General features: G+C 40.4%; 3 protein-coding genes across 4 annotated transcripts; 1 reads left to right on the top strand and 2 right to left on the bottom strand.

Moving 5' to 3' along the window:
- Positions 1-1,718: 1,718 nt before the first annotated feature.
- LOC308077285 (thiosulfate:glutathione sulfurtransferase) lies at positions 1,719-6,312 on the bottom strand. 2 transcript variants are annotated; one of them, XM_080417912.1, is made up of 4 exons: positions 6,223-6,312; positions 4,343-4,465; positions 3,573-3,735; positions 1,719-2,093 (listed from the first exon to the last, which is right to left on the bottom strand). In XM_080417912.1, exons 2-4 carry the CDS (start codon positions 4,431-4,433, stop codon positions 2,039-2,041), a joined length of 309 nt encoding a protein of 102 aa, XP_080274038.1. In that variant the 5' UTR covers positions 4,434-4,465; positions 6,223-6,312; the 3' UTR covers positions 1,719-2,038. The 2 variants fall into 2 exon arrangements, with proteins under 2 accessions (XP_080274038.1, XP_080274037.1); XM_080417911.1 differs by having other exon boundaries at positions 5,927-6,302.
- Positions 6,313-12,144: 5,832 nt separating this feature from the next.
- Positions 12,145-13,747, top strand: LOC308076845 (cystatin-B-like). Its single transcript, XM_080417356.1, has 3 exons — positions 12,145-12,319; positions 12,971-13,072; positions 13,385-13,747. Exons 1-3 carry the CDS (start codon positions 12,251-12,253, stop codon positions 13,511-13,513), a joined length of 300 nt encoding a protein of 99 aa, XP_080273482.1. The 5' UTR covers positions 12,145-12,250; the 3' UTR covers positions 13,514-13,747.
- A 1,680-nt stretch (positions 13,748-15,427) lies between these two features.
- mix23 (mitochondrial matrix import factor 23) lies at positions 15,428-21,492 on the bottom strand. The gene is made up of 5 exons (XM_080417365.1): positions 21,427-21,492; positions 19,456-19,581; positions 18,704-18,850; positions 18,255-18,314; positions 15,428-16,932 (listed from the first exon to the last, which is right to left on the bottom strand). The coding sequence occupies exons 1-5, from the start codon at positions 21,475-21,477 to the stop codon at positions 16,882-16,884; spliced, it is 435 nt and encodes a 144-aa protein (XP_080273491.1). The 5' UTR covers positions 21,478-21,492; the 3' UTR covers positions 15,428-16,881.
- Between the last annotated feature and the right edge of the window lie 65 nt (positions 21,493-21,557).

Raw genomic sequence — 21,557 nt, 5'->3', positions numbered from 1 at the left:
TGCTGTGTTGTTCACACACACACACACACACACACACACACACACACACACACACACACACACACACACACACACACACACACACACACACACACACACACACACACACACACACACACACACACACACACACACACACACTTTATTTTACATTTAAGCCTATTTGAAATACATATTTCCATTACTTTTGAGTAATTTGCATTTGACAGGCCTGAATGTAATTTGTCACAAAACAGATTTTAAAAATATACAAAAACTTTGGTATAGAAAAGAAAAGAAAAAGAAAGTTATTTCATTCGTTTTCATTTAGTTATTTCAGTTATGTCAACGTGAGAACCTACAAGTTCTTAGACTTAAATAGGAAGTCTGTATCTTCATTGCATGTCATGCATGCTCCCAGAGGAACATAATGAAGGATGCAGAGACCTTGGGCTGACCCCTTAAGCTATTGGCAGCTGTTCAGAGCAGTTACTCTACACTTGTCCAGACTAATGCTGGGCTAAAGGTTAGCGGTTAAGGTCAGCCCTGAGATGACCCTAACAATAATGGTTAAGATTAAGAACAGTGTTGAGAAATGAAAACGTGAACCTAATATAATTCTTCGATGAATTGAGTTCCACCCCAATGGAAATAAAACATACCCTCTCGCCATGCCTTTCGGCCTGGCGGACACAACAAGCCATAGTGCTTTCTTGGGTTTAAAATCCTCTTAACAGACCTTGTATTGAACTGTACTTCCCTGTGCTTGTCTTTGCAAACTGGTAATAAAGTATTCAATTAATCAATCAGGGCTGGGTGAAGCTCTGCTTAAACTGTGCTGCCATCTATTGATCTAATGCTTGTAGTGCAGCCACAGAAGGGTCTCTGCCAGTGGTTCTCACAAGTGGCGTCTGGCGGCGGGTACCCCCAAGGGTCCTTGAGGGGGTCCCTAGCTAAATTAGTGATAGCATCTAAATCAGTTTAACCACTTTAAATCCTATTTTATAATTCTGCTATTAAAAAAAATAGCCGATCTACAAGCTCTCGTGATGTGATAGGCTGTGAGCTTCTGCTATTTTTGGAAAAATATTTTTGACATGAAAATGCCACTGCTTTATACTACACTACAACATCTGAAACGCATCTTTCTAGTTTGAGACTTGTAGGCTACTTGTAGGTCACGTGATCATGCACTGCAGCTTACTGTTCTAGCTCAGTGGTTCTCAACCTGTGGGTCGGGACCCCCCAGATGACAGTGAAGTGACAATTTAAGGACTTCTATTACCTTTTTAATACCTCAAAAAAGATAGAAAAGAAAAAAGACCATTACTGTATCAAAAGTAAAACTATACTATAAAAACTGGTCAAACATTGGCCAAATTGTCAAATAATATCAGAAAGAGGGCCCAAATTGTGAAAATAGCCGATCTGCAAGCTTGCGAGGCGTTGAGAGCTTGTAGATCTGCTATTTTCACAACATTTATCTGTGGAACCGAGTTAAACAAAATGTAATGCCTCGACTCCTACAATTCCAAGTGCTTGTCAGGGTGGGGGGTCCCCAGTTCAAAGATGATTATTTTGGGGGGGTCGCAGCCTGAAAAGGTTGAGAACCACTGCTCTAGCTTACACATACACACACGCCATAAAAGTGCCCATCATGGTTTGTAACAATGTACAAAAACAATACATTTTCATCCAGTTTAATTTAATACACTTTAAAGATTTACACAGGCACATTTCTTGGGGTTAGGGTTATGATTCACTTCTCTTACAGTGAATCATAAGTCACATTTTAAAGATATATAGGTTAATGTCTTAATGATTAGACATGCAGCAGGATAAAGATAGATATGCCATCATTCTATAGTGTAAACATTCAATATGTAGTAGCTGAACTAATAAATGCTGAGGTGCTTAACTAGCCTAAAATTGTGAAGCATAATTTCACAATAATCAATAAACTGTCTGATCTTTATGTCTACCATTAAATTGAAGGTGCAGTACTTTTAGAGTGGAAATGATAGGTCAGATTTCAGTCCTCTGGATTAAAGGAGCAGATTCACTTTCCTTCACGGGCTGCCCACTCAACGTACCCTCCTTTGTAATGTCTTGCCCTGAGAAACGAGAGATAATGGAATAATAGAGAAGGGAATACAATTTAAATTTATTTTGTCAAAGGCAATAACATTTCACATTTTTCATAAAATATTGCTCTTTCCTAATTGAAAGTACCACATAATCAAGTTTAAAGACATAATGAACTGAACAATATATTTTTCACACTTTTAGAGCATATCCATAGTCATAAATTGAATTTTTAGTGTATCAAAAGTGCCTCAAAGTCCAATATTAATTACTTACTTCCTGTCAAATCAAAACGTAAATCAACCCCTTGCGAATAATCATGGATCAGGATTTCAGCATTACAAACTTTCGCTTTAAACACTAAAACATGTATCTGAATTATGAAAACATTTGAGGTGAGATGATAGGCAATGCAGTAACATAAACATTCTTCGGCACTGACACTCTCTCTCTGCCGGACACAAGGCTGTGTCGTTTTACATTCCATAGCCTGAGGGGACAGCTAGCTTTGTTTGACTGGGATTTTTACAATAAATAAATCTTTCACTGTTCAGCATTCTAGATACAGCATAGATTTTTTTAGTTGATGTTTCACAGCAGTACCCAATAAAGATTGACACCTAATAGTTCCAGAGCAGTAGACAGCCCACTGTGCAGTTTGCGATGTTCAATAGCCTTGCTAATTTGATTGGAATCCACTTTAGTTGGGCTGGCTGGAACCCAGCTCATTAGGTTAAAGATCAGTCAATATCATTTATTAGCTTTTTGGTCAATACATGTCCTCTGCTCCTTACACCACAAGTCATGGGATTGGAAATGAGTGATTTATTCTGCAAAGTATCTCTATTCTCTCCAGGGTTATAGCCTACCATCACAAGTGAATGTCTTGCAGCGGTTATCAGTTTAAGAATAGATTTTAAGATTTTATTGAATTAAGGGTCATAAACAGCATGAGGAGGGAGCTAGTTGAAAACACGGAGGTGCTGCTAGCTGCCAGGCTCGCCATTATGCCAGCCATTCTGTAAATCGTCAAAGGTTGCTGTTTTCTGCGAACCCCTTGGGGAGACAAAGCTTTAGCTGGCTCTGATCATTCAGGTGCCGTATAACCCTGGCCTTGGGATCTGATGAGCGCAAGCTTATCCCTCCGCTCACCCAGGGCAAATAATGGCTGGGTAGGCCTATATTATAGCAGTGGTTCTCAAAGTGGAGTTTGGGGACCCCCAGGGGTCTGTAAGGGGGTTCCAGGGGGTCCTCAGCAAAATGTGTTAACATAGCATACAAATCGGTTTAACCACTTCAACCCATTGGCTATTTGGAAATAGCCTATCCACAGTCTCACAGCGTGTCGTGGTGCGACGTGTTGTGAGCTTGTACATCTGCTATTTTCAAAAAAGACCAAGTTGGGGGTCCTTGACATGAAAAAGGTTGAGAACATCTGTATGATAGCAACAACAGCAATAGCAACAATAATAGTATTAGTAGTAACAGATTAATCAAGTCTTCTTTACCTGCTGAAGCCTAGCTGACGAGCAATAGCCAGTGCTTTCATGCTCCTGTTCCCTCGTTGGCAATGGAACACTATGTTGTCATCGTGTTTCCTGGGGGCTTTCACCTCAAAAAGCCGTTCAAAGTGCTCTGAGGACAGTTTCAATGATTCCTCCAGATGACCCACTGAAACATAGAAGCATACAAGCATACAAACAAACAAGACAAGCACACACGCACACTCACAATAATCGTATCGTGGAGATTTTAATTTATTGTGAAATTGTCCTCCGTCATACACTAGGAATTAGCTTTTGTTGAGCTGCAAATTCAGTACCACTTAAACCCTCTATACCCGGTAAAGAGTGCATTTGGTCCGCTCTTATTTCACTCTACACAAATCCGTTCACCAGAAATAGCAGATCTACAAGCTCACAATGTGTTGCAGCGGCTATTTTTTGCAAACGTTCCCCCCAGAATAGGGATGCTGGGGGTTCAAGTGGTTAACAAAGGTGCCATTTTAAGTTTTAAGCACATTTTGATTTCGCAATATCGTTAATCGATTTTTTTAAATTTATTTTTTCATATCGTCCCATCCCTAACAGTTTATAAAAAAGGAAAATTGCATACAAATAGATGTAATGATCTAATTTAAACAGATGCTCCTATCCAGAATGACGTACAAGTGCAAGATCAGATTAAATGGCATTTACCCTATAGTCAACAAATGACAGGGTAACTGGTCACGTAAGTAGAGTGCAAAGAAAACAGGGGCAGACGTCCTGAAACTTACATGGGATGTTAATGGAGTCTGGAATACGTCCAGCCAGGAATTCATCAAGATTCCGGACATCAAATAGCTGAATATTATGGCCTGACAACATGGTTTTCAGTTGCTCATAGGTCACCTCTGAATCTGAAATGGACAAAAAAATTAGGTTCCATAATAATAATAATAATAATAATAATAATAATAATAATAATAGTATAACCTTTCTTTATAGAGCACATTTCAATACAATGAAGCAAGTGCTTCACAGCTGCCATTAACAAAAATGCAACAGAATGTCACAGAATGGATAATGAAAACAGTAAAACAATAATCATAAAAGTAAAAGTAAAAGAAGCTTAACATATAGGCTGCTTAGATAAAAGCTATTACAAAAAGTTATTACGTTCTGAAATAAAAAAGGAACCCATAGGAAACCCAGTTGCTTTTATACAACTTACCATCCATAGTTTAAAAAGGACACTGTGCAGTGTGTATGTATGCTAAACATAAATATCTTGCTGATGGTGGGACGATTGTCCTGAGAGGCTAAACTGGGCCTTTCCATCAACAATAGAGATGCATGAGGCAGTGAAAGGGAAGGGACCATGGCATTTCTATGAAGCCTCGTCATAGCAGAGTAAAGACGGCAGCAGCTAATTAAATTAATAACTAGAAAAAGTGCTCCTCGGAACACAGGTCCTAGGAGCCAGGTCAGGTAGGTTCAAATCCGTCTTGATCACATGACTATAGAGATTATGTGTACCGATTTGCGTGGATGCTGTAGGAGTATATAAAAAAAGTGTTTTGCAAAGATCGGTCTCCTGGTGGCGCTATAACAGGACAACGTGAAAAGGGCCTCGGCCTAGTGGGAATGTGCGTTCAAAATTTGGCGGCAATCGGACACTGCGTTCATGATTTGAAATATGAAATATAGAAAGATCGGAAAGATTTGTGTTGATCACATGACTATAGAGATAAGGTGTACTGATTTGCGTGATGTTTCGACAAAATCTGAAGGAGTGATATATATTTTTTTGTGTGCAAAAAACGGCCTCCTGGTGGCGCTATAAAAGGCTGATGTGAAAACTGCAGGGCAGAGGTTCTGCTCTGGCATCCAGGCAATTTGTGTGCACAGTTTCACGTTGATCAGGCCTACGATGCCGAAGATTAGCTGTTCACAGACAGACAAATGGACGGCTGGACAGGTGGACAGGGTGCAAAACATAGTCTCGGCCACCCCTTCGGCCCATTTGATTAAGGTATGCAAAGAGTAAACATTGACAATAGTCAATAGGCCTATTGTCAATGCTTGATAACTGGTAGGCTACACCTAATCCAACGCATGCCTATACATTGTATTAGGGTAGCTGTGTATCCAAACAATGATGACACAGGATAGGGCCACTGTGGGCCTATGTCAATGGAACAGATGTACGCACTGACGCACAATAAACATAATTGCAATTGAGCTACATTTATGTGACTTATGTAACCCTATGAGACTTTCTTATGTTATGCTGCCCATCAGATAAAGTAATTACATCATTGAATGCCATTCAAGTACAATTCAAGCCATAAAAAAAGTTATAAAATGATGATCTTTACCACTGTCGATTGGCTGGCCAGGCTTTGATGCTGATGCTGATGTAAAAGTCCGCAAAACAGACAAACCATAGATGAACCGGAGGTTCACAAAAGTCTGACAAACATGACGCGACAGCAGACAGGACAGCATTTTGAAAAGTGTCAGAGGAGACTGGGATTAATCCAGGTCTCAACTTTTGTGCACTGCCCAAATCAACGTCACGTGATATTTGTACAAATAGAATACTGATAATAATTTACTTTCTTGGCACTGTTTAGAAAATAGCCGAATTCTAACAAGGTTCACAAAAACTAACCTTACATGAACCTGAGGACGCTTTACATATCCAGACAGGATCCCATGCGGTGTAAGTACTATATTAACTGGACTCTGGACTGTGGTCGAGGTGTCACAAGTATGGTTAGAAAATAAATGAGAGAATGGTGCAAAACCGTAGCCTGATAAACCATCCCCCCTCCGGAAAACTCATTTGCGTTTGATATGCAAATTAGATTTCCGGAGGGGGGATGGTTTACCAGGCTAGAAAAACCTGGGCTTTCTGCCAAAAAACAAAAAACTCTAACTATCTGTAAGTGTGTGTGTGTGTGTGTGTGTGTGTGTGTGTGTGTGTGTGTGTGTGTGTGTGTGTGTGTGTGTGTGGTGCGTTCGGAAATTACGCACCGGAGCACACTCGCCTATTAGTTTGTATTGGCCAGTGCGCTCAGTGCTGTATTTTCGAACGCGCCCTATATATATATATATATATATGTGTGTGTAAACTAAACACACACACACACACACACACACGCACACTGTTTTTTTAAACGGTGTGCCGCTTTGCCTCCTTCGTGTTGCATTACTGCCACCTTCTGGAGTTGTTTAACCCCTACCATGTCCAGTTTCTCAGAGTTCTCTCGACAGTATTATTGCTCTCTTCAGAAATGTAATCAATCATACTTGCATGGGCCCTTCCCCAATGAAACCAATATCGGCAGGCTCTGTCATGAAATGTTGTTGTTGGGCTTCCATTGTAGACAGCGCAGACCGCGCGCAGACATCCTCTATACGTGCATGTGTCCTTCACTGTTTACAGTTCAACTACTGGCAGTGGCAACTTGGTGTTTTTAGGTATTAATGTATATATTTGTCATTTTTGTTTTGTAGAAATACATTATTAACAAGGATGGGTTTCGTCGAGACGATATCGTATTTCGGTAAATGCCCTCCGCTTCTTTAACTTTGCTCTTCACATGGACTGATTTTACCTGTACGTTAACGGCAACGCTGCGTCACCATTACCAAAGCCTGCTCAATCATGATTGGTCAATATTACTAGGACTACAAACGGAAACCAGAACACTACTAGTGAACGCCTCCGAATAATATATTTGTTTCTGAGGGGTCAATTTATTGTAGACACAAATACATATTGTCATTTTATTTATTTAGTCTACCGAATAACAGGGATTCTTACTTAAACGTTAAATGTGTGGGTTTATACAACACAGAGTCTCTAATTGTGGCATTGTTGGGTTGTGTGGCACAGTATATTAGAACACCCCCCCCCTCGTAGTGGATGGTATGGTCCAAAACGGGGTCATATGTAGCGTTGCCATGTCCGCTTATTATAAGCGACTTTGAGCTTGTTTTTCTGGCAAGTTGCTTGTAAATATTGGTCGTTGCGGGTTGCGTTTTTTTCCCCGGCTTGTTTCTAAAGTGTAGTTGCTTATTTGGGCTTGTTTCCTAAATGTTGTTAAAACCAGTGTTTCTCAAACACTTTCAAGCCAAGCCCCAACCCCCAAATTAATATGTATTGTTTGTCCCCTATAGTCCTTGGGCCAAACCCCAAAATCTCACATATCGGTACCACCTGGGATGGCAAATTCTAGTTGGGATTTTTTTATTCCTATACATCCCTAGATGTTATTTTTGTATGATAGACCTTCCTGAGGCCCAGCTAAATTGGGGTTATCAGCTGCTATAAAGTTACCACCCCCCATTGAAAAATTGCATTTTAGACACATGTGCATATCTTGGTATTGGCTCACGTTCAGGACATATTACAATGTTTTATATTTTATGTTTGGTATCATTTTTAAGGGGACACTTTGAGCTTTCATTCAAGCCCTTTGGTGACTATGTATGATAAGTACAGTGGTCACTTGAGCTCTTCAAACCATTAATAACTTTTTTTTCTCACAATTTCCGCCTAAACCATATATTTTCTTTTAGTTCTGTGGCATCAAGAAACATCAGAGACACAAAACACAACAACTGGAATACTGACATGACCCTAAGGATTCAGGAAATGTATAATTTACCCATAGTATTTCATTCTGAGGTGGTCATTTTCAGCCTTATCTTAAACAAGCACTTTTTATGAGAAATAGACCGGTCAATAGGCATATAAGAAAGAGTACCACTAAACCTCCCTAAACATTGATACAAAAGGGTTTTCAATTGATTCTGGTACCTTTGGGCATGCTTGAGAACATCCCAAATATCCAGGAAAATATACTTAGCAGAAAGGCATAATTTTCAAGATGGCATCCAAGATGGTTGCCAGGAGCTTAAAATGTCTATATCTCAATTACCATTCGGGGCGGCCATAGCTGAGTGGTTAGTGAGCCCGCCTAGGGAGCCAGAGGCCCTGGTTGCCCTAGCCTGGTAAACCCTCCCTCCGGAAATCTCAATTCCATTTCATTTCAGGAGTGAGTCTGGCCTGATCCGCCTGTCTGCAATATTGGCTGTGCTGGAGTTGGGCGGGAGTAATACCGTTGACTGACAACCCCTTCAGCCAATGATAATTTTTCCCCTTCAGCCAATCAGCAGTTCACCAGTCTTAATGTGACGCGACGGGACTTTTGAGACAGCCATACCCAAAATGGGTTGCCTTTTTCGGGTACAATGGTGTCACTGCCCGCCCCTACCGGTTCTCTAATTATTATTTTTTAAATAGGCTTTGTCATGATTAATTGACCACATATATGAAGTTAAACAACTAAATTCTATCCAAACGATATCTTATAAGTAAATTCCGTGCCTCAAAATAGAAGTTAGAGAGCTTTTTGAAGTAAAAAAATAGCGGAGAATTGGCCGCACAAGAAAAAGATGGCTGCCGTTCGTGTTTTGGGCTCACTCGAACTCGCCACCTGATTGGCCAACGTAAGCTGTCAATCACAGAACAATGAGCGACGACGCTGATAGGCCCGGCCGTTTGGCATACAGAGCCAATATTGCAGAAAGGCGGATCATGCCAGACTCACTCCTGAAATGAAATGGAATTGAGATTTCCGGAGGGAGGGTTTACCAGGCTATGGTTGCCCCAGGTACGATTCCAGGCCAGGCCAGCATATGTGTCGATGAAATGAAATTTGTCCCTGAGCAAGACTCTTAACCCCTAATTGCTCACAGGCCCTCATTGGAAACAAGCCCGCAAGGACTTTCATGAACGTCCGTTAAAAGGAATTATCCTTATCCTACCATTCAACCTAGAAAGGTGGTTTTGGTGTCGTAACCCTAGGTTTTGGGACTCAAGGAATGCGACTGAATCAGTGAAATTACCATAGATGTACAATAATTACAGATGAATAGCAGCATAATAAGACAACTTTAATATGATACTAAAATAATGTACAACGCATACACTATAATCATCCTGTCTGGTGCAGGGCAAGAAGACACCGCCCCAAAAAAAGATGTAAAAAAATATATACAGATGTATGCATTCTATACAATCATGTGTGAAGCAGAACATATGTTAGAGTAACAAGGCAATCCTAGTTATGACATCAGCACAAGCTAAACCACAGGTGACATAATGACAACAGAAAGAATGTTACAATGTCACTTAACATCATAGTGCCATTGAATTCACTGAGGGTCAATTACCATAGGCCTTTACAGTAATCATATATTAATTAACAGCAGTTAATCAATATCAATATCTTCATCTTCATCTACTTCTGAGTCTGTCAGCTGTGCAGGGGCTTCTTCCTCACTGCATTGGTTGGTACATGTTTGTAATTTGCACAGGTTTGTGCACTTCAGCCCATTGTTGAGACATGGGCACTCTGGTAGTTTGCATGACCTCACACACTTGCAGGATAGAAACTGCAAGACAGCATCTGGTGCTGGGGAACCACGCATCCACTGTATTTCCAGCTGGCCTTCATCATTTGTGGACCACCCATGGTCCTTGGGGCTTGGTACAGATGGCTGGGTTTGAAGAGACTGTCTCCAGATAGCAGCCTGATAGTTGGCACGAATCAAATGCATAAATAGGCAATCCTGACATGGTGGAAGCTGGCTGGACTCTATCTGCCCACGTCTGGTGCAGAAAAGCTGGTAGCGAAGAAGATTGACATCTGTAGTGTGCGTAGAGGGTACATACATGCGGCAAGTGATTTCCTCCAGCTTCTTGAAGAGCTCATCGGAGACAGTCCAAGCACGGCCCAGCTCAAGGAAGGCTTCTTGGTATGTCCTGTCTGACTTCAATTGTTTGAAGGTGCCCATTTTTCCACGTCCTGCAAATGCACTTACAGTGTCACAACCAGTGAACGCGTGCATGCCAATCAAGGCACCAGCAACACTTTCCCAGAGTGATTGGCAAAGTTTAGTGATGTCCAAAAATCTTGTCCTGTTCTGTGTGCCACATTTTTGGTACACACGGCATGGGATGTCCTTGCTGAAACCAAGAGACAGTACCAGAACATCAGTGTCATCAGCTATGATGACCGCTGCCTTGTAGCCAGACTCTGCTGCATGGAGAGCATGCAATAGCATGCGGGTGTCGGCTTCTTCCTGAGAAGATCTCAGTTGTTTTACCTCCTCCCACTGGTCCTTGGTGATTTTGAAGCAGACGTCTTCACAAGTGACATACAGTGTCTTGTCTTGAAGTTTATCTCTGTGCTTGGGCAGTTTCCATTCGTCCACCAAGAACTTGATGAGACTGGCTTTGTTGACAGAGCTGCAGAGGAGTTTCCTCCACTGCTGAATATTGTGGCCAGAAACGATGTTTTTGAACTGGAGCCCCATGTGTGCACCTCTGTTTGCCCTTTCTGAATCTTTGATTGACATGTCCTTGTAAACATCAAAGACAACGTCAATCCGTTCACTATCACCACCTTCATGCAAGACCTTGGCAACAGGCTTCTTTAAATACTCATGCACATGCATGTATATTGCATTTTCATAACCCTTAACAAGAAATAGTTGGATTGTTCTTACCAGTCAGCTGTGACAGCTGTCCCATTCAGCTTTGATTCCTGAAAAAACTGCTCCACCACCAAATAATAGGCCACACCCACTTCATCAACTACTTTAATTGGACACAGGTTTGTTTAATTTATAAAAAAAAAGGAGCAGTGTGATGTCCAAAAAGTGTGTTATATAACTTTTAATATGTTGTTGGCTATGAATGAAAATCCGCCTATAGAGAAAAATAACAAAATGTCAAAAAATATAAAAAGCTGCTCCTATGGAAAGGCTATCATATTTTTATTTACTTATATTGGCCCAAAAAACAATTTAGTATAGGTAAGGTTTTGCCGACTTAGTGGTACCGATATCTGGTCTGGCCCAAGGACTACTAACCCTCATCTGAATGTCAGGGAGCCCCATACCAGATTTGTGTTGTTAGGATGTTTCAAAAGTGTCTTCCAAATATTCCACATTCTGTTTCAAGATTTTTTTGAAAATAGCAGAACCACAAGCTCACAACGTCTTCATAGTCAAAATATTAATAAAAATAAAATATTTCCAACATATTTCTAAATTATTTTCTTCTTCTGAAATATTTTATTTCTCATCAGGATGTAATGATCATTAGACTCAGAGAAACCTCCCAGACACACTTCCCAGAGAGAGTTCAGAGTTTGAATGAATGTCGAATTATGTGCAGGATGTCACTTGCATACAGATGTATGGGGAGTGGGGACACATTTTAATTGACAACATTTATTAAAATATTGTATCCTCTCTCTCACACTTATGCCAGTGTGCCAGTGATCACCCTGCCTCCTCTGTGCCAATGTTAGTATTGGTACCCTTGCCTAAGGTTGTGGCATTGTTATGAGCACTTAGCACTAAACTTTTGTACCAAGTTTACTAAACTTTACTAACGTGCTCATAATGGCCTAGTGCACTAATTACTTCTTTTGGGCTTGTTTTCATATACCTGGTTGCTTGTTTCTCTCTCAAAACCTGGCAACACTGGTCATATGACCCAGGCTCACCACAGAGTAGCGAAAATCAGCTGAGCTCTCTGTCAAACACACAATTAACTCACTGAGTCAGTTTACATTGTGTATTTTTTGTTGTCCGCTGCTGCATAGATCGACACAATGGCCATGTGTGGAGGAACCGGTGATGTGAAGAATGCAGATGAGGATGTTCAGAAGATCTGTGACGATGTGAGTATAGATATAATAATAACACAGTATTTCATTGTTAGAATGACATCGCCAAATCGAGGCTAGGCTACAACACAGTTTTTGACCCAGTGTATTGTTTAATCATCAGTGGTGGAAAGTAACTAAGTACATTTACTCAGGTACTGTACTGTACTGTACTTAAGCACAATTTTGAGGAATTTTGACTTAAACTACAGGATTACTTTCAATTTTCAATACTTTTACTTCTACTCCATCTGAGGCAAATATTGTACTTTTACTCCACTACAATTATTTGACAACTTTAGTTTCTAGTTAGGTTGTAGATGTGAATTATTATTACTAAACATACATTAACCACTTAAAAAGCTCCCTATTTTGGCTTTTTGAAAATTGCCGATCTACAAGCTCACGTGTTGTGAAAGATTTGAAAACTTTAAATGGGACATTCTGCATTATGCAGAATGTCCCATTACGGTCCCAGTACTTTTACTTTTGGTACTTTAAGTATATTTTGATGCCATTACTTTTATACTTTTACTAAAGTAAATTCTGATTCTGAATACCAGACCTTTTTTTTTTTTACTAGTAACTGAGTATTTCTACATTGTGGTATTGATGCTTTTACTCAAGTAAAACATTTTGAGTACTTTTTCCCACCACTGTGTACAGATGAAGTCGCATGTACAGGGAAAAACAGGGAAGACCTACGACGTTTTCCAAGCCAAGACCTACAAGACCCAGCTAGTTGCTGGAACCAACTACTTCATCAAGGTAATGAATGAGCAATATTAAACTAAATACATTTAGGGGGGGAAGCGGTCCCTCAGAATCAGATATGGCAACCAGTAGTGCCGAAAAGTATAGCACTTTTGACACTACAATGTCCATTCACGTTGATGTTCCCATTAGAACACACATGGACATGGTAAAACCAGTCATTTGATTCTGCCTTAAATGTTTATGGAGAATGCACAATACAAGTCAAAGACGTGGAGCCCAACAGGATAGGATCTTTGTTCTATAGGGACACATTGTTCAAAGAAATTGTATTGGTTCTTCTTAACCCTTTTATCTCTCCTGTAGGTTCATGTTGGTGGAGAAGACCACGTTCACATCCGTGTGTATAAAACGCTCCCGCATGCAGGAGAAACACTAAGCTTGCACAGTGTCCAGGAGGCCAAGGCCCACCAAGACTCCATTGAATATTTTTAATATGACCACGTAACAAGTTTAAACTCCAGTGCCTATATGAGTCACTTCTCATAATCCTCTATATCTGTATCTTTGTGGTACAGTACATTATTCAGCCATGTTAACTTTGAATCTCATTCCATTTCCATATTACATGGTTTTACTGTTACTGATGAAAATATGTCATTGTATTGTTTGGGAATGAGAAGGATAAACTGTTTTGTTACATGATTTAATAAAAAAAAAGCATCCTAAGAAAAATGTGTCTGTTTCAAAACAAAAGCATTATTTTGTGGTTGCCTGAGATACAAAATATGATTAGGGGCATACTGTATCCAGTGTGGATGGGTGTGTCAACCACTCCAAGTGAAAGATGAAGTGTCAGCTAAATCTAAAAGCCTCAAATAGTCATTCATTATTGTGTATTCATGTGACCTGTCCTGCAGTGAATTACTCACTACCACGCCCATACTGACTCAGTTATACCTTTAGGTTGGCCCATATTGCAACTTCATATTGTGTTAGAACCATGGAACCTATTGATGGGTGAAAAAAAAAGTCCTCAGACAAAGTGTCAATTAAAACCCATTAAAACCAGGAAAGCAAAAGTCATTTTAGATTTTTGCGTTGACTTTTCAAAAATAGCAGAGATACAAGCTCACAGCGCGTCACTTCGTACCACGCTAAGAGCTTGCATATCTGCTATATTTGAACATTTTAGAGGGAGAAAAAGTGAGAACTTGCTCTACAAAGAGTTTCAGTGAAATGTAATTGTTTATGTAACCTGTTTACATGACTCTTTAGCAAGGCTACTCAAAGGCAGCTGACAGATGAGTCATCAGGTCTGGTATGCCCCTTTTCTTGTTTTGTTGAAGCTCACAAAAAGCCCTAGAAATATGAATTTTCCACTACAGTATTCTCACAAATCATTCCACCACTCCACCTACATAGCCGACTGAAACAAACGGCAATGTAACCTGTTATTCGAGATTTCTTTCACTCACCAGCTTTGGCGCATCTCAGCACTTCATCTGAAATGTCCACTATAAGCCACATGTATACATACTGGTGACAAATTCAAGATTTTAAGCCAATTGTTCATTTGCCTAAACAAAAAGTTTTAAAGAGCTTTTTGAAGGCATTACAACTGTACTTGTACACTGGTCTCCCTCAATTGTTTTTGCATTGGATTCTTGCCTCCTTGGGAACCCTAGGACTCTCCACTTTTTTGGTGTGGCAGGACACGAGCAGCCAGAATAGTCTCAGTGCAACTTGTGCAACAAAATAAGTAGACCCCCCCCCCCACACACACACAGAGCCACTTTTTGCACCACTGACCTCTCGAATGTGAATTTGTGTTTGTTGTGAAGCGTTTATGCACTGACGTACTGTTCTTGCTGATCACATACTGCGTTGACATTATCAGTCACATGAGGAAGTTGCTCTACTGTTTTTCCATACCGCACCAATGCTTGATGACTGATGAGCATCAGTCATCAAATGTGCACTTTAGCCGACAATTCCCAACCCTATTTAAAAATGTTTTTCCATTCCAGCAAGTTATGCTAATTGTTTTGCTGGAAAGATTATGGCACTGCATTGAAAACACAGCTATACATAGATATGTAAGTAAGTACATTTAGATTTTCTTTTTATAATCTACTAAATTGATTAGTATGACTAACAACTTAAACCTTATTTTATACTTCCAATCCAGCCATTTTCACTATTAACGAACCCTCTTTCATATTCACAAGAGCTTTTCCTCTTCCCATCCTGATCCTAAATCTAGGCCAACTGGGCCTGCTCAGTATTTTATACATGTGCCACAGTTAACTGCTTAATTGTACCATGCAGTGCACCTGTATAGAAGCAGTCATGTATAGTTATGTTTTCCACTTAGTTATTCAAGTTTTCCCTTTAATTTGTCAGCCCTCCATACATGTACGTACATCACATTTACAGTCTTCTGTGTCCATGCAGCTGCCGTATTGACATCATAAATGTCATTGTGGTCACTCACTCATGGCAAACTAGGTAGACACTCAGTACTTGGCCAATGAATTTTGTTTACTCTGCTACACAGCTCGACCAGAAGAAGTGATTCTTTTATACAGCGATTTCTGCATATGTATCACATCCATGGGTTGTCTCGGCTTTTATAGTTGTTTGGGTTGTTACAGCTTAGCTGTAACAACCCAAAGCTTTTAATTGATGGGAATTCAATTAATAGGTGTTATATTTAGTGTTTTTTAACCCTAAATATTTTTACACTATGCAAAGCATCACCTTAACAAATGTCTTGTATGTGTAAGCAATGCAAATAGGAAATAAGCATATTATGGGGAAAGGGGCCAAACACATGTCCTACACTATTGTTCTTTTTTTTTCTACTGTTAATTTAAATTTGCCTGATGAAGGTCTAGCACCAAAATGTTGCAATATATCATTACAAGTTAGTGTGCAGGATGTTTGCAACTTTTAACCTACACTTCTGTATAGCCACAGCAGCCTCTGGAGTCACAGCATTTTATTAAACAATTAACAATTTCTATTGTGTGGGTTGCAATACTGAGGCACATTGATTGACTCAGTTGCCCATGACATGACAATAGAGAGACATCTTGCACTCTGTAAAACAGTATTCTGATCAAAATTAATATCAAATATGTACTGTAAATACTGAATCAAGCTTAAACACCCTCTGCAGTGCACACAAAAGCCTGAGTACGAGTAGACATTAAAATGACCCCAGAAGTGTTTTAAGGAAATACCCCCTTTTAAGTAGTTGGGAGATTCCTAACTGTAATAATCATGCTCTTAGTTCAGCATCAGGTGATTCTGACAAACCGAGAAAGGTTTAGCACGTGTTTGGATTAAGCAATGGCCCATAAGTGTACCCAAATTGAGGAACTACAAGAACTATACAGTAACAACCTTCTCTCATCGTTAAATATGGAATAAAACGGCACCTAAAATGGTAAATATAGTGCAAACTCGCTTCATACAAAATTAAAGCAGTGATGTGGATGAGACCGTACCACGCTGCTTGTATTTTCTGTCGGAAAATAAGATGGATTTACTTTTAATCAGCTTAATGATTAATTTAAACCACAGACAAGAGCCACTGAAAAACACTTCATTATATTTTTCTTTAAAAAAAATCTGTTTGGTACAATTTCAGAAAAGAAACAGAGATGACTGGTCTCACATTAATGTGGTAACACCACAACACTGGTCACAATGGTTTGAGTGTGGGGAAGAGGTTACAGTTGCCTGGGTGACAAACGTCCTGGTGCCAGAGCAGAGGCAAGTCACAGTTTCAGCTGCAGTCATGATGCAGCCTCCTGATGTAGCACTTCTTCTTATTAGCCACAACAGACAACAGTTCAATTCACCTTAGGAGGCGTGTAGTGGATACGGCACCTTTCACTGAACACCTGGATGAAAATAAATAAAACATATAATCAACGTTAACCATTTATGCCCCATTTCAGCAAAAATAGCCGATCTACAACCTCCTAGTTGAGTAGAGTGAATATAATACCTCTGTTGACTCTATGAATTGACCAGATATGCCATTTCCACATGAGATATAAGATGTGTTATGTTGTTATTTTGTTAACAGACAAATGGAAAGGAGCGAAAACATAATCCCTGTCCAAGTCTATTGGCAACAAAAGACCAGGATATAATGACGGTATTACAAACTTAATCAAAAGCTTGTCAGGAGGTGGATATGGCCTCAGTCCACCAGAACAATTAGGCTCACTTGTTCACAATGTAACTCTTCTTCACACAGATGCACTTGAGGACCTGAAGCCTAGTATAAATTTGTTCAGACACTGCCTGTATATGGAAAAGTTAAACGAAATGCTACTAATGTTCACTATGGCAGTGGTTCACAAATGTTTGTGGCTCAGGGCACCCCTATACATATGCTTTTCATCCATGGCACCTTACATTCATGAGACAGAAATGGTGCCATCTTATAATGAGCATTAATGAGGACCAGTTACGGTATATGAAGATATGGTTGAAAATAGGTGAAGTGTTCCTTTTACAACTTTATCTGGTTTATGTGAACCACATAAATGGTTAAAGGACAGCATTTATACAGTATAGCGCCTTTCTCCAAAGCGCTTTACAATGTATTTCCCATTCACATACCGATTTTCGAGGAAACCTGCTCATCAGGAGCAGTTAGGGGTTCGTTCAGTGTATTGCTCAATGACAGGTTGACACGCAGCGGAATGAGCCGGGGATCGAACCGGGAACCTTCAGATTTCAAGGTAGAAAACCTTCAGATTGTCTGCCTCCTGAGCCACTGCCACCCATCAGAGTGCCAATGGTATTTTGAGTTTTGAGGTTAGAACTGTGTTTACTGAAAATACGTTTGAGACTGACTTGTGCTCCTGGCAGCACCCCTTGCCCCCGTTTGGCTGCTGGGCTGTAAACGAACATGACTTTAACCATTTAAAACTCTATAGTTCTTTTACCGGGGTCCCAAAGGGGTCTATACTTGGTCCCCTTGTTTTTTCCCTCTACAAAATATGTCTTCGCCTACCTACCTTGGAACGTGTTGAGAGATTGTAGTCATCGCCAAATGTTCACCAATTATGACATGCCCAGAATAGGGACGCTATGGTTTATGTAGGTAAGTTAAGGACTAGTCATTATCTGATTGTGCAGGTTTTTCCCCCTCACTTTTAATATTGAGCAACATGTATACTGTATCTTCAACAGATAACTGTCTTCTTACCTTCAGACTCCTGTCATTGACAACTTCTTCAACATTCAGCTCTGACTGCATGAATTTTAACTGGAGGAACAGATGATACATCACATAAATTGTTATTAAATGCAAAGCTATGATATAATATATATTCTATTTTAGGTAAATGTTTTATTTCAGTGTAAATGTAAAGAGACAGGAAACCAAGGAGAGAGACATGCGAGACAAGACAGAGGTCATATTCAAACTCACGTCCTCAAACTCACTATAGGAGCGGTCTGTACACTAACTTTATTGCACAGACTTTATTCTTTTAAAATTTGTATGAAAATGCCAACATCCCCCCTCTGTTATGTGATAGGAATTGGATTAGGCATATTATATCTACCAACTAGCCCCAGAACATTGTCTCTTAGCTGTCTCACATCTTACATGTGTGGTGTTTAGTGCCCTCTAGTGTGACAACGATGATTTACCTTGGTCTGCTCTTTCCTGAGTTGTTTGTTTAGGTCAAGATTTTCGTTGTCTTTTGCTCTTTTTTCACGCAGCTGCCCCACCACCTCTGATGTTTGGGCTATGCACCCCTTGATAGCTTTGTCTCTGCTCAGATGTGCCGCCATCATCTGCAAGGTACATGGAAAACAATCCTTAACCACTTAAGCGTACTAGCTCCCTACTCTGGGGTGAACATTTGGCAAAATTAGCAGATCGACAAGCTCGCAACATGTCGCAATGCGACATGTGATGAGCTTGTAGAACGACTATTTTCCGCAAAGATATTTAGTGTAGGGTGAATAGGGAGTACAGTATAGAGGGTAACCGGAACGCTCACCCCAAGACACACTCGCCCCCATTTCTTTCGTGGACCACTCGCCCCCAGCGGTTCTTGTATTCTTGTAATTGTTTTACTGAGGTTAAGGTTAGGAATAAGGTTAGGTTAAACTTTAGGCATAGTAAGGTAAGGTTAGGGTTAGGAATAAGGTTAGGTTTAGGCATAGTTTTACTGAGGTTACGTTTAGGAATACCTGGTGGCGACCGATCCGAGGTCGCCAGATTTGACCCGGGGCGAGCGTGTTTTGGGGCGAGCGTTCTTGTATTCGTATAGAGCCCTGGGGGACTCTGGTCAGCTCAGCATATGCTGGAAGGCAGCAGCAACAATATAATAACTCAGAGATATAATATACAACATCCCAAACGAATCAATCCAGAGGACATAAATCATACATACCGATTCATAGAGTTGTTTGCATGTCTGTGTGGCATCCACTTTGCCTGAGAAGGAGACTGTGGGCACAGTGGTGTTAAGGGCATGGACAATGCGGTCATCTATGCCACGCATCGCCTTCAGGACCTCCTGATGGAAGTATAGACAGACAGAATGACAAACAGCAGCTGCAAATTGAACCAGTTATTAAACCTACAAAAGGCAATCATTAAATGACTGCCAAGTCAAGTCAAACTAAAGAGTAAACTCAGGTACCCAGATGTCTATTGTCCATTAATAGAGAAGCTTTCTCTAGTGTGAAAAAGAAGATACATGTCCCTCCATAATGTGTAGAGGTGTAGGTTTGATTTTAAAAAGCCTGCCCTGTTCCTTATTAAAATTGTCATAGCCTTGTATCAAGACTATCATAGATGTATTTGATCGATTTTGACATTTGCATACGAAAGTAAAAGTCAGACTCGATCAAATACATCTATGATAGTCTTGATTCAAGGCTACAATTGTCACAGCTGAAACCACCTGTCATAGTGCCACATTTATAGTGGCACTATGTTCCTCGGAGTACACATCGAGGAGGACCTCAAATGGGTGACACACACCACTACTGGCTCCGCCACCTGAAGAAGTTCGGAGTAGGACACCGCATCCTCAGGCTGTACTACAACAGCTCAGCTGAAGGCATTCTATCAGGCTGTGTCACAGCGTGGTATGGAAACTGTACTGCCCGAGATAAGCCTAGTAGCCTACAGCGAGTAGTGGAATCGGCAGAGCACATAATGGGAGGCGAGCTCCCCGCGCTCCAGACACTGTACAAATAGCGGTGTGTAGTCAAAGCCCGGCGCATCGTCAAGTCACAAACTATTCAACCCCCTACAACGACCGGGGCCGGGCAAGGGGGCCTACCGCAGTATCAAGAGGTCAGGTTCATGAAGAGCTTCCACCCGGCTGTCGTCAGACTGCTGAACAAGGCTCATGCCTTTGTTCAGCCTGAGGACAGGCGGTGCTGTCAGGCTGGTCTCTGACCTTTGCTCTTCCTTGGACATACCTGTGGATTATACCAGGGACAAGTGTCTTGGACTTTTTCCTTGCTCTTCCTCATGGACCTACTTGCGGATTATACCATTGTCAGTCTACTTTATGTGGATTATGCGTGACACATGCTGACATTTTGCACCTTAAATCTCATGTACAACGCACTGACTTTTGTCTTTTTTTGTGTGTTTTATCATGCACAGTATACATCTGCTGCTATGCTCACGCACCTTATATATTATCTCAGGTACTTATTTACTGTGTAAATATGTGAATATGTAAATCATTTGTTGATTTTCTTTGATTGATCTCCTCGCCCCCTCACTTTTTTTTACTTCTGTAAACCTGTGATGTGACAATTGACAATAAAAGCTGATTCAAAATAACAAAAAAGCTGAAAACAAAGTTTTAAACATGAGACGACTATAAAAGCATGCGTGAGAATGCGGTTTTATGATACTGGGTTATGCAATACTTTTCGCAACTCTTCATATGGTGGCCAAAATAATCTGATACGGTCTATAATTAAAACGTTGCAATTGTTAAAAGGAAGATGACAACCATTCTCTTGCAAGAAATAATACCTGGCTTTTAGGGGTCTGGGGATCTTCTTTTTTTTTTAAAGCATTTTTGTGATTTTCGTCAAAAATAACAAAAATGCTTTTTATAAAGTCAAATTATACTAATATCCCCAGACCCCTCGGCCACTGTCAACGTGAAATGTCCATTTACTTAATGGATAAGTTATCCAACCCCGTACATTGAACTCAATGGATGTGAGACACAGAGCAGACGGGGTCACTCATTCAGTTCATTGCCCCCAACTAAGCCCAGGATTACATTTCCTCTACAATCCCGTCATGTTTCGAATCGGATGAATGTCATCTCAATAAAACATTTACACTAAATGAAAACGCAAATGCTTGCACTGCAATTTATTACCTGAAACATTGAAAAGTCCTCACAGTTTAAAGTTCCACCGGGCGCCGCCATGGTGGACTGCGAGGTCCTCTGTTGCGCAAGCTGTTGGACAACATGCCTGAATTAAATAATATGGAAATCAGAGCATAATT

This window comes from Gymnoscopelus braueri (genome assembly GCF_963280865.1).
Source record: "Gymnoscopelus braueri genome assembly, chromosome: 21".
Classification (NCBI taxonomy): Eukaryota; Metazoa; Chordata; class Actinopteri; order Myctophiformes; family Myctophidae; genus Gymnoscopelus; species Gymnoscopelus braueri.
This window is presented reverse-complemented; position numbering and strand designations above follow the sequence as displayed.

Bases quoted from the DNA above. Each gene is read 5' to 3' on its own strand.
- LOC308077285 (XM_080417911.1), bottom strand. From the start codon at position 6,056: ATGCTGTCCTGTCTGCTGTCGCGTCATGTTTGTCAGACTTTTGTGAAC. The intron at 3,736-4,342 runs GTAAGTTTCAGG...TCTATGTTTCAG, and splicing joins AGACTCCATTAACATCCCAT to TGGGTCATCTGGAGGAATCA. The intron at 2,094-3,572 runs GTAAAGAAGACT...CTCGTTTCTCAG, and splicing joins CGTCAGCTAGGCTTCAGCAG to GGCAAGACATTACAAAGGAG.
- LOC308076845 (XM_080417356.1), top strand. From the start codon at position 12,251: ATGGCCATGTGTGGAGGAACCGGTGATGTGAAGAATGCAGATGAGGAT. The intron at 12,320-12,970 runs GTGAGTATAGAT...CACTGTGTACAG, and splicing joins TTCAGAAGATCTGTGACGAT to ATGAAGTCGCATGTACAGGG. The intron at 13,073-13,384 runs GTAATGAATGAG...TCTCTCCTGTAG, and splicing joins GAACCAACTACTTCATCAAG to GTTCATGTTGGTGGAGAAGA.
- mix23 (XM_080417365.1), bottom strand. From the start codon at position 21,477: ATGGCGGCGCCCGGTGGAACTTTAAACTGTGAGGACTTTTCAATGTTT. The intron at 19,582-21,426 runs GTAATAAATTGC...TACTTCCATCAG, and splicing joins AGGACTTTTCAATGTTTCAG to GAGGTCCTGAAGGCGATGCG. The intron at 16,933-18,254 runs GTAAGAAGACAG...ATTTTCATCCAG, and splicing joins TCAATGACAGGAGTCTGAAG to GTGTTCAGTGAAAGGTGCCG.